Genomic DNA, 13,384 nt, shown 5'->3' with positions numbered 1-13,384 from the left:
GTCAGATGACCAAAATGTTGTATCATTAGTACATTTCTCGGCAAGTGAGGACAGTGTGCAAGACTTCATTCAAGTAAATATTTGTGTTGACAAAAATTAAACATGATCAAAGAAAAATATTTTTTAGTAAGTAATTTTAAAAAGTAACATAACAGATTACAAGAATTGATAGTTGCCACAAAACAATTTTGTACTCTATAACCTGTTTAGTGTTATTTTCGAATCAACATGAACTGATTCCCATTCCCAGATAGCACATTGACAAAAATGCAATTGCAATGGGATTAAGACAATAATGTGAGTAAGGCAGGACCCATGTAAACCCCCAACACTGATAACCAGGGATGTACTGGAGAGTAAACCCACCCAATCCCAGTTTACCCACCTTTTTATTTGTAGAATAGAGTTTACCACCTTTGTAGTCTAATCTAAATTAATTTATTTATACTGATGGTGGTTTGACTTACGATCATCACTTTTATTTACCATTACATAACTATGTATAACTGTCATACTTTAAGATAAGAAAATAGTGGTGAGAGTGAAACCTATGATTACAATAGTCATTCTTATACATTCTCTAATCGGGATAATTTCTAGTGAATTAAATTATAGTGGATTTAAATCCTCCTATTCCTAATTTTTCTGGGGACCCCCTGGAACCCCTTTGAAGGACCCCTGGGGGTCCCCAAATCCCACTTTGAGAATCACTGCCATTGACCATAGGGAACTAGGGTGGATTTAAGTATCATACTGCTATTGCATGCATATTATCACTAACTAAATCCTCTCAAAGGCTTTTCTATGATGGATTAGATGTGTATTACAATTTAAGCCTTAAGCCTAAGGGATGAAGGGAAGAAGAAAGAGAGACAGACAGACTAAGAGAAAGTCTATATTTGATGTTTGATGTTTTCATTTCACCATTTCACGTCATTCATGCGATACTGTTCCATGATGCAAGACCAGCAGCAATAGTCATCAGTTTCTTGCTGTCACCCAGACTTCTTTGGTTCTGAGATTGCCTTTTCTCTTTTTTGCAGATAAACCTTTATACACTGGAGTCAAAGATAATATTACGTATTTTATCTAGTTTATTCTCAGCTGGTCCTTTTAGCCTGTTTAGTGCTATTTCCAAATCAGATTACCATTCCAATGAATATTTACATGCACGCAAAAAATGGTATAGAGTATATAGAGTATATGTAATCGCAGTAACATATGTACAGTACTAATTTTACTGGCATTAATAGAGACCAGTCAGAACATGGATAGCCTACACCTTCATCACATTTCTTTAAGTGTGATGAAGTTGCATCTTGTGTATTTGATGTCGCTGATGTTGTTCTGTCAATTTGATTCATTTAATGAAGGGTTGAATTAATTTAATATAATAACTTTTATTTATAGAGGACTGATCAAAACAGTGTTAGAACTACGCTAGAAACAGAGAGCTAGCTGATGCAGCTTGTTGTGGTGTGGCTGTAGATCCATTCAGTAATATTCTAAGTAAAAGTGAATAGTGTGAATTTGTTTCCAAATGTATGTTACTGTGACACAGTAAACTGTCTTGTCTTTAGCTCTAGTCTCTCCTCCAAAACACTCTGAGTTGTAGCTTGAGAAGATATGTTAGCTACTAGATATGTTTGCTAGTGTGCTAATTAGATGTGTTAACAAGACAGAGATAGTTAGCTGCAGATACTATGGTTAGCTAGCTAACAAGCTAACATTATCTAAACACAAAATCCATCAGATTTATCAGTGATGAAATGATCAGTTTCCAGTCAAAACCAGTAGAGAAATTAACCATTTCCATTGAGTTCTATTGAGACGTCCAAGTCATAAGTTTAGAAATGCAATCAGCTGTTGACAGCCACTGTTGCCCAAGAGCTGAGGACCTCCAAAATGGCTGCCAGTGTTACGTCACCTGAAAGCCTTCTACCTAGCAACAAACTACCAAAACCAATATGAAAACATGCCACTACCAAATGTGCTAAAAAACAAAGGGGCAAATGTAGAGGTTAACTAAAACAAATACAGATCAAAGTTCAAGTAAAAGCAGGCCTAGAACAGTTTTTAAGAGTTTTAAAGGACACTGAGTTGGTTAGCCTGATCTGGTTGGCCAGGTTGTTCCAGTCTAGGAGTCCTGATGGAAAAGACTCCATCACTAGACTGATGTTTATGGTGAGGGATGCTATATAGGTATGATAGTTACCTGTAATCCACAGTGGGTCATATGACTAAGTACAATCCAAGTGAAATACACTGAACACAATACACATACAATATATTTGAAGTAAATAACATACAGTATTCATTGTTTTATACATTTTACTATTTTATAGTTTTCTTTTTTTTTTTTTTTTTAAATATAAAAAAAACCCAAGAGTAACATACAATACAGGCCTACAGTAAGTCATGTTAACAAAATCAATGCACCTATTGTAGTATTGTTTATTTCAATCATAGGTACCCTTTATCACACCTCTTAATAACAGGGTGAATTATCTTGACAAAACAGCAATATGAAATGCATCGTTCACTCCATTATTTTACTTAATACTTAATACTTAAATACTTGAAATAAGTCAGTCAATGTGTGTACAGTAAACCTACAGATTTCATGGACATTGATTTCCTGCACTTTGCCAGACAGCTGCACACAGGACACTAGACTCTTGTTAGAATATAGGAAAATAGAAAAATACTTTTCAGAAACTTTTGGGGTAAAATGTTGCCCATTATTTGACACGGAATGATACTAAACTTCAATGAATAAGAGATAATGATTTGAAATTCAAAGCTTCTGTGTTATCACGTTACTGATGATGTGAATTTGTGATTGTGGTGAAAATTAGTTGAATAATGATAAAGGAGAATGTGTGTGAAAATGTTGTGATCTTAATTCTTCTTTGCTTTTCACTGAGAGAGTCACCTTGGATTTTTTTGGTTATGATGACAAGTACTAAGAGAACATTTTGTAATCTCCATCATTATGTGTATATCTGGTGTCTCTTTTTTGGTAGAATATCATAGGCAAGATGAGGATCAGTAATAGATCAGAAATACTAGTGTTGGGTGGAAAAGTAGAAAGTGACCGGCTGCTGATGGGGGGCTTCCGATGAGGCAACATGACTGTGCAACCATATGTAAAGATGGATCTGTGCAAAACTACATACAAATGGAGATACTTAATATTCAGAGATTATATCAATTGTTGGAAGTTTTCCCAAGGTAAGAAAAAGAGCAAGCTAATTTGAATGTGGACCCAAAAAGCCTTTTTAGTCAACTACACAATCCAAAGAAACTTGAAAGAGAATTTTGCATAACCTGCTTATGTAAATGTTGCATTTGCATTACAATATTTTTTGTTATAATTGTCAGTTCAACATATCTACTAAATGTCTTATGTAAGAACTCTGTTGAGTTTCTCTGAATGAAATGCCACTTCTTCCTTTTCAAAATTCAAATGGCGTTTCCTGCCAGACTCTCAATTCAAATTCAAATGATCTAAACTTCAGTTCCACTAATTTCCCAAACTCTGAAATAACCCCAATCCTGTGCATTTCCCATTACTTTCCCTCAACCTTTTGACCTCCAAAGGATTCTTCCTTCACTTCAAACTGCGGATTTTGGAGGAAAGTAGGGCAGCCAATCAAAACTCCGAGTCCTAATATGAAATGAATGGAATCTTTCCCTGTATCAGTCAGCCAAGCAGAAAATTGAATGGAGAGCTCCAGTAATAACCTGAATGTAAAACTCTGTTCTGCAGAGAGACGAGACACTAGAAAGGTGACTCAGGGGAGGAACTAGTAACTAGTTTCTCTCTCTCTGATGAACTAATAAATAAAGCCAATACCACAGCCTAGTTGTTCTATTCATTTTTGACATTTTGTCCTGAGATTTCGAAAGATCAGACAATTATATTCGGGAGATTGGATTCTAGCCAAGCATTTCAGTCATCCTATAACAAAATCAATAGCTTTTAGGAACTTCTAGTCATGTAACCATGCCAACGATAGCTTAGAAAGAAGGCACCCAACTTTCTGATTTAAAAAGCCCTTAAAACTTGACTAAACATTTAGTAAGTTTGCTATTTTGACATACTAATGTAGGTGCGTTAAAGTTAGAAGGAAACAGCAATTTGATGGTGCCTTGCTTACGTAGTTTAATGTATTTGCGGTTGAAACAGGATGTTGGGATGGGACATAATGCAGGGGAGGGACTGTTCAAAAGTGGACGGGTTGGACCAGAACAAACATGGAAAGTGGCTCTCAAGAACTGTTGTGTAGAGGACCACTGGCCTCTTCCATCAACCTTGTTATTAGAATAAATACCAGCCACCGGGACACAATCATGGTGTCATAGGAAAAGGAATCAGGGTTTTAAGTAACCACTAAAAATGTTCTGTTTTCCAGAAAGTAAAAGTGATGGGATTTTGATAGTGATAGGCCAAAGTGCCTCTCCAACTACCATAACTATTAGTAACCGCCAAGATGAGAAAGACCATCATATGGCAGAGAGCACAGTGCCATCAAATTGATTGATTGAGTTAACACTCAAAGAACTGAGAGAATTTAGATGGGACAATACATAAAAAAGGGTTAAGGGAAACATAATATTTCATGGGGTGAAAGAAGGAGCACAAGAAAACTCTACATCAATGATATCTTTTGTAGAGTCACTGCTGAGTTGTGGTGCTTCCTAGGGTTAGGTTTAGGTTTAGCTGTAGGTTTAAGGTAGCCCTAGCTAAGGGTGAAGCACTTAGAGCAAGTTCAATCAGGACGACTTTCCTTTACGTGTCTTTCCTCCTTCTATTCACTGGTTATCATCTGTTGCCCTTCAAGCACTCCCTCCAGCCTACCATATGACCTGTCAATCAGCCTATGGTGTTCGCTTGTCGCTATGTAAACACTACGGAACTTTGTGGAAAGGTTGGTCATGGCATGGGGCAAAGAAGTACTGAACTTTTCATACTGATTGGCCAAAGGGAGGTGTGGCAGTGGACATGGCTTCTCACTACCGTCCTGCCAGTGGTAGGAGGGCAGCACTTAATGGCCACTGATATAGAGATATAGAGCCAGTTGGTCATGTGTTGTTATATAGATAGTTATATAGATAATCGTCTAAAATGCTTACAAGTGGCTGGAATTTGAACAGGCGGATCTCATGTCCTATTTCAGGTCCAGTCATGGAAATGTGTGCATCTCTTTGAAACAAGTTGGTAATGGGATAGGAAGAAATTATTAACTTTTGGTGAAAATTCGACATGTGGAACTGGCATATATTGACAGTTGCATAGGTTGGCAGAGGTGTGCACTCTACTGTGTGCCATCTAGTTTTCTATTAGTGTTAACAGAAATAAGTGAAAGAAAAAAAGGAAGGGAAACAAATTGAATTAGATAACCAGGGAATGGAACAAAAGGAAATCCCCATTGTGACTGTGTGAGAAACACCCTGTGTATGTACTCTGTAATTGACTTTCCCAAGTAAAAGAGAGAATAACAAAAGAATGAATAGCTACACTGTGACATTACAACTTTTTGAAGAAATTGAAAGAAGCGTACGATACAATGTATGAATGAAAGTCATCTGATTGAGCGATAACTCTTGTTTCTCTCCTCCTCTCCAGTTTCCCAGCAGCCGGGAAGTATGCAGGGCTTTGGCGTCAATGGGATGACAGGCATGGACCCAGGGGTCGCCATGACGGCCCCGGCGTACCCGGCACAGCCCGGCTCCACCCATATGATGATGGGCTCCTATCCGCCGCCGCCGTCCTACTGCAACCACCCGCCGCCGCCCTACGAACAGCTGTTCCGCAACACCGACAAGAAGTAACGTCAAAAGCGGGCCGCGAGGAACTGAGGAGAGGCAGCTAAAACGGCTGACAATCAACAAGGAAGGGAGTGAGGGGAGGAGGACGGCGGTCGGTGGCCAAATCATCCAGAAAGTCGCCATTCAGAGGAAGGTGAGGAAGAGGAAAGGGCAGCAACTGTTTGAAACTCAACTGTCTTTCACTTTTGCGGATGCTGGACTTAGAAAAAACAAGACACAATCTGTCATCCCGCAGGAAAAAGACCAAGACTACAGCAACAACCAGAATTCAGACGCACACTCACACGCACTCGCATACACACACAAACACACACTTGCCTTGCGTGGAGCGCTTTGTTTTTCTCTCTCTTCATGTGGATTTACCTGTACACACCGACCATGCCAGCCTTCTTGGATCGAGAACTATCTAGGATGGACCTTGGCACGTCGAGGCTTTGGATCTGACTTTCAAACAAAATGCACTCACTGTCAGCTAACGCTCTCCCCTCTACCTTTATCAACTACAGCAACTCATGTTGTAATAACTGTGCATAATATTAAAAAAAAATTGTATAAAAAAATGCAATTAAAACTCAATGTAAAATTGTACAAATGTTTTTGTACAATGGTACAAATGGTTCTTACAAAGGGATTTAAAGGATGACATTGATTTATTTAATTTTGTGTTCAGCATTTTACTACAACATGGGCTCGTTTCATTAAATTCTGAGTTCTTAATATATTTTTATTACAATATGTGCAGTTATTACACTGAGTTGCTACAGCAGTCCCACATTGAAAACTCTTATTCCCATTCTGTTGCACCCTAGCAGCGATGGAGTTTTTATTTCACCTGTGAAGTTACAGTAAGATGACATTATGAATTAGGCATGCATATGTATACATGTATTACATTGTAGGCCTACATTCACCTGTATTTGTGTATTTGTTACTGTGAACACACAACTTTGGGTGTCTGCAGTCAGTTCATGACCTCTGCTTAATGATAAGTGAACTATGCACATAGCCACCTTTTGTTCATTGGTTTTAGATGATTCACTGATTTGCCCATTAGCTGTGGGAGGTAGCTGTGTGTGTGTGTGTGTGTGTGTGTGTGTGTGTGTGTGTGTGTGTGTGTTTGTGTGTGATAGAGAGAGATTTAGTCATTTCCTTTAACAGTCTGCTGAATGTAAAATAGCAGATAAACGCTCTCAGCAGGACGTTCATCCCCCCCAGCAGGAATGATGAAAGCAAAGTCAGCAGTGTCAGAGGTGAACAGAGGCTGCAATCACTGCACTTTATTCAAACATGAACACACATGCACACACACGCACACATATTCAGCCTGTATTTAAACATCCTGTTTTGAGTGTGAGTTTTGCCTTTATATCACAACTAGGGTTCGACCGATATGGGGTTTTGAAGACCAATACCAATACCGGTATTTTTGGATTGACGCTGCCAATAGCTGATATTTTGTACCAATATTCAATATCTTCAAAGTTGACAATTTTCATGTCAAAAGATTAAAAAAAAAAAAGATTCAGTGTTTCCCCCAGAATTGTATTCTTGACAGGGTGGAAAAGCCTCTAAAACAGCATTTAGACCATCATGGGACACCAAAACTCTCCATTGAAACCAGGGATGATGATAATAATTCATGCATACTCGTGTGGAATTTTATCAAAATGTCTCATTAGAATCAGTTCAGGTTTCCCATAGACAACCAATGTAGTACTGATCAATTCAACAATAAATATGTAATTAGTCAAACTGCATCATATCAGAGGCAGACAACACTGACTGGACCAGGTCTGATTTTTAATAAAAGACCAGTATCGGCGTGATGTAAAAGCAAACTAATATATCGGTCTAACCCTAATCACAATGAAATTGGACTGTGTTGACCAGTCATTCTGCATTGCTAGTCTTGTTAAGAGAATCTTCAGACAGCCTGAGAATCTATTCCACACACACTGTATGTAAAAAAAAAAAAAAGTGACATTTTTGCTGTTTGAGGAGTAATCTGTGTCATTTTGCCTGAAGAACAGACTGACTGCTCCAGTGGAGTAACTCGTGCATATGGTTCTCTTTTTGGACTTTTGTGCTGCAATAATACCTAGATGATATAGTGGTAGTTCGAAAAGGTAGCTGTACTCTTTCTGTAGCATAGTTTTCTCTAGACCTCCGTCCCATTGTCACTCAACAAGCACCTCAGAATAGGCACATGATTGGTGACGCGTATAGAAGGCTTTCAGGTGACTTAACACGCCCTCTGTCGGCCATCTTGGAGGTCCTCAGCTCTTGGACAAGGGTGGTTGTGAACAGCTGGTTGAGTTTCCAAACTTATGACTCATGTACAGAATTGAATAGACATGGTTCATTTCTGGTCTATGTTTGACTGGAAAGTGATTATTTCCCCTGAAAATGAGATGTTTAATCTCAGTGGGGTTTATCTGATTAGGTTAAATAACAAGGTTAAAAAACAATAAAAAGACTTCACCGCTGATTATACATCTGCTCTATTGTGTGTTTAGATAATGTTAGCTTGTTAGCTATAGCTAACCATAGCATCTGGTCAGCTAACATCACTGTCTTGTTAACACATCTGATTTACGCACTAGCAATGTATAGTAGAAGCTTAGTAGTGGCTATTAGTCACATATTAACATTAACATTGGTTGCTTTGCTAAATTAGCCTGCTGGCTAGTTAGCTAGCTAACAGTTTGTTCAGGTTAACTGAGCTGACTCAGTTACAACTCGGAGTGGAGACTAGAGCTAAAGATGAGTCTACTGTGTCACAGTAACCTACATTTGGAAACAAGTCTACCTTATCAGACTATTCACCTTTTACTGAGAACATTACTGAATGGATCTACAGCCACACCACAACAAGCTTGTTCAGGTATCTCTCTTTTTCTAATCTGGTTGTTTAGACATTATTGCACACAGCCAATTCTCCAATGGACCTCCATGATGGAGCCAGACATGGTTGGTAAGAGATTTGTGGCACAACTGCAAAGCCTGTATTGGCACTTTGCACATCTGCTAGGATGTTTTTGTGAATTATTTATGGCCATTGTGCGGTTTTAAATATTGTTTTACTTGCTGTGAGATTTTAAAGGGGATTCTGCTCTGTTCTTTTCCTTGTCCATGCTGCTTTCAAAACTATTATTTCACTTTGAACATTTCCATCTTTAGTGCACATACCTCTATAGAGTTCATGAAAGGCCACTTTCCCTGTTGCCCCCCCACACACACACCTAAATTGGGCTCCAGACTGGTTTCTGGTGGGCTGCCACAATGAAAGTAACATGACTATTTTAATGAGCCTGGGGCCCTTTGCAACAACAAAGTCATTCACTGTTGGTCTCTGGCTGTTGGATATTGCGGATATACAGCATATTATTAGAAAAATACTTAGTTTCACCATGTTAAACTATGCAACAGATGATTGGTAGACCATTTGTGCAGAGCTAGTATCAGCATCTTAACCCACATGTTCTCTTTCTCTCTCTGCTGTTTTTACCCTGTCCTTTTCTCCCTCTGCTGTCCTTCTCCTTTCCATCTCCTTTTCACATAAAATGTCATTATCCATCTGTGAAATATGTAAATAAACTTCACTTCTGATAAAATATGATTTTAACCAATTTATTCTGTTGTTGGTTTTTAACTCCCCCAATCAATGATGCCAGGGAAACCAGTTAACAAAATGTTTCATTTCTTTGCTTTTAGATAGATAACAGTACAGTGCTTGGCCCATTTGGCCTCTGAAAATGGCCTTGTGTCTCAGGTGGAGTTTGCATCTGTTGATTGGAGGATAGTCTGCTAAAAGCTTAGCAACAGTAACTGCAACAGCCGAGTTTGCACCAGTGTTGCCAAGTTAAGAAGTATTTGGTTTGATAGCTGTGAAAGAAACAAATAGCAGTTTCAGACAGTCTGAAACAATGTTGATTTGACTGCAGTGGTATCATTACACTGGCATACTCATATACTAAGGTTTAAATGAAGTTCAGTCAGGAAGACTACTTGTCTTAACGTTACTATTAACCAATCAGATCGCTACATGTACCCGGGACCCAATCATTATGCTGCTGCCAGATTTCAAAAGCTTTTCCCTTGCTCGCCTACCTTCAGCTGTCATTTCAGTACTGCTGTGGATGCGGCCCACCTCCAATCTACTACCTTCTGTGTCAAGGCCATCCGGCTCCGCAAGAGGGAGAATCCATCTACGTTGTTAGACTGTCAGCTCTTAAGATGGTGTATCTATCATCAGGATTGAGGTTCCTTCGATCATCCAGGAAGACTCCATCTCTCAGCCCTCTCACCACCACCAGCGGTTGGACTCCGTCGGGCGGGTTTTCTGTCATGCTGCCTTCATGGTGGTTACTTCCCATGAAGACCATTTCTCTATTCATCCATTTAGTCTCTGGCACAACTCCACCCACTAAAAAGGTACATGGAATGGACAGGTAACACTGGCAGAGAGGAAATTCCATCAAATATTTATTAGTAAAACTTCTTAGTTTCAGCATGTGGCCTTCGTCAGGGTTAGTAAAACGTTCTGTGAATGAACACGGGTTTTATAACCTGTGAAACAAAAAAATACATGATACAGTGTCTGTGTGGTAAGATATACATTGGTGTGAAACATCCCGTCCCCTAAAAGAACGAATTACAGAACAAAAGAGTTCTGTCAAGAGAAATTATGAAACTGTTCCAGTCGCCAGACATTTTAACCAAACTAACCACCACTTTTCCCCCTCCTTGTTCATTGGGATTGAACAGGTTAAACCCAACCAAAGTTCCAGGCATTTCCGCCAGGAATGTCCCTTGATGGAGGTGGGACAAGTGGTTCGGATCACCGGTCTGCCAGTCTCCTCCCCCGACCGGGAAGGGGTGTACAGAGTACCGGTAAGGATCCAAGGGTGTTTACATCAGGCCTTGGTGGATTCTGGTTGTATGCAAACCATGATGCACCCCGGGGCTTTGTTGGAGGCATCATGTGTGGAGATTAGGTGTGTGCATGGGGATATTTACAAGTATCCTACAGTGACAGTGCAATTTGTTACCAAGGCAAAAAGATAGCGTAAAGGCTGCAGTTAGTACCCGCTGGTCGCACCCCCTTTTATTAGGCACTGATTGACTGGGATTTTCTAAGGTAGTTAAGGAATGTGTGGGGGCGCATTCACGACTGATAGGGAAATGTAGAGATGTGCGCTGTTTCTGGTGGGTGATGCGGGATTGCCGGATGCAGCTGCTGTTGGGGAGAGGGGGCAGGGGAGATTGGGACAGGGCCTCCTCAGGTTCCCAACATCCTCCCCATGGAGGATTTCCCTCTCGAGCAGTCTCATGATGACACTACCCTCAGGCTTAGATCAAGTGATGAAAATTGATGGTCACCTGGTGCACCCCAACACAGCACTCTCTTACCCACATTTTGCTGTGGTTAGGGACAGACTGTATCGAGTGAGTCGTGACACTCAGACAGGTGAAGAAATTACGCAGTTGTTGGTCCCAAAAAGCCATTTTCCAGGAGGCTCATTATATAACCCAATGCCTGGCCACTTAGGATACAACAAAACACTGAACTGGATAATGGCTCCTTTCTACTGGCCAGGCATTTGTGGAGACATGCGTCGATGCTGCCCGTCTTGCTGTGAATGCCAGTTAGCCAACTCCCCAGTCACTCCAAAAGTGCCTTTGCACCCATTACCTTTCGTGGAGATCCCTTTTGAAAGAGTGGGGATGGACCTCATCTGGCCATTACACTGTAGTGCATGGGGATACCGTTTTGTGTCTTGGTGGATTATGTAACACGGTATCCAGAAGCAGTGCCATTGCACAATATCTCTGCAAAGAGCGTTGCGTTCAATTAATCTCCCAAGTTTGAATTCTGACTGATCAAGGCACTTTGTTTATGTCAAAACACTACGCGAACTGTACAAATTGTTGGGTGTCCGCTCAATTCAGACCAGTGTGTATCATCCCCAGACAGTCTGGTAGAGAGGTTTAACAAAACGGTGAAGAACATGATTTGTAAGTTTGTACATGAAGATAGTTAAAATTGGGAGAAATGGCTGGACCCTCTGTTGTTTGTAGTGCAGGAGGTTCCCCAGGTCTCCACAGGATTTTCTCCCCTGGATCTGAGAGCAAAACTCAATACACTGGAATTTGCTCCAGGACCAGGAACGTCAACTGCGCCTGTACAACAGAGGAGTCCAGCTGAGACAATTTACACCGGGAAATAAAGTGCTTGTATTGCTCCCTTCATCCAGCTCCAAATTGGCAAGGACCCTTCGTGGTCACACGGTGGGTTGGGGATGTGGACAGTGACGGGTGGAACAACTCAAATATACTACCTAAACCTCCTGCATGGAGGGAGGCGGAGTCTGTCTCTCAGGCTACAACGGTGATTGAGAGGAATGAGTTGGGAGTGGAGGTACCAAAATCCAACAATCAGACTCCAGTCCCTTGTGATAAAGGGTTCTCTCGCTGAGCCAGAAGGCAGATGTTGCCACTTTGCAATAGCGCTTTGCTGATGTGTTCTCCCCTCTGTCAGGGCGCACAACACTCATACACCACCACATTGATACATCCCCTAGTGTAGTTGTATGTACTCGGCTGTACCACCTGCCCGAACACAAACGAAAAATAGTGCAGGCAGAATTGGAGGCCATGCTGGAGATGGGACTGCTAGAGTCCCGTCACGAAGCCCGATGGGTCTATACGGTTCTGTGTGGATTATCACAAGGTGAATAATGGGTCACGCCTACCCAATGTCCCGGGTCAGCCAGATCCTTGATTGGCTCGGCTCTGCTCGTTTTTTCACAACACTGGATTTAACCAAGGGGTATTGGCAGATTCCCTTGTCGCCAGAGTCCAAGGAAAAACCGTCCTTTTCCACACCTCTCCACCAATTTGTTACACTTCCCTTCTTGTTCGGGGCCCCAAACACTTTGCAGCATCTCATGGACCGCATTTTTACGCCCACACGCTGCGTATGCTGCTGCCTACTTGAATGACATCATCACCCACAGTACCAGCTGGGAGCAGCATATGCAGTGGGTGGGAGTGGTTCTTGAGTCGCTGAGACAGGCAGGGCTCACAGCCAACCTGAAGAAGTGTGCAGTTGGATTCGGGAGGTACGGTGTCTGGGGTACTTCAAGACTCAAGTCCAAAAACAAGGTGAGACGTTTCTTGGGGCTGGCTGGCTATTATCGCCGGTTCATTCCGGGCTATTCGGAGCTGGTCTGTTTCTCGACCAACCTCACCTGAAAGGGCGCCTCAGATCTGGTCCAGTGGACGGAGCAGTAGCAGCAGGTGTTTGAGAGGGTAAAAAAGTCTCTTTCATGCCTAAATCATGCCTGATCAGTAAAATCAGTAATCTTAAAATCAATTCTAAAACTACACTCAGACCCGTCGCCAGGGCTCAGTCTTAAGGGGGGCATATGAACTGCATGAGGGGGAGATAATCCGATATGCTATTGTATTCGTGCAGCACTGACACATACTAACTATACTGAGGTCGCATACTAACCAAATTGGTCTCAGATAGATTTAATATGTC

At 41.1% G+C, this 13,384-nt stretch overlaps 1 protein-coding gene across 1 annotated transcript in view; it reads left to right on the top strand.

Annotated features, from left to right (window-relative positions):
* The window catches only part of vopp1b (VOPP1 WW domain binding protein b), a 39,971-nt gene extending 34,133 nt beyond the window's left edge, over positions 1-5,838 (top strand). The window contains exon 4 of the mRNA XM_078291488.1: positions 5,633-5,838. Coding sequence (XP_078147614.1) covers positions 5,633-5,838 — 206 coding nt within the window. The remainder of the gene's footprint in view (positions 1-5,632) is intronic.
* Positions 5,839-13,384: the final 7,546 nt, after the last annotated feature.

The sequence above is a fragment of the Centroberyx gerrardi genome, chromosome 22 (genome assembly GCF_048128805.1).
Source record: "Centroberyx gerrardi isolate f3 chromosome 22, fCenGer3.hap1.cur.20231027, whole genome shotgun sequence".
In the NCBI taxonomy this organism is placed as follows: Eukaryota; Metazoa; Chordata; class Actinopteri; order Beryciformes; family Berycidae; genus Centroberyx; species Centroberyx gerrardi.
The sequence above is the reverse complement of the archived record's forward strand: the minus strand, read 5'-3'. Positions and strand labels throughout refer to the sequence as shown.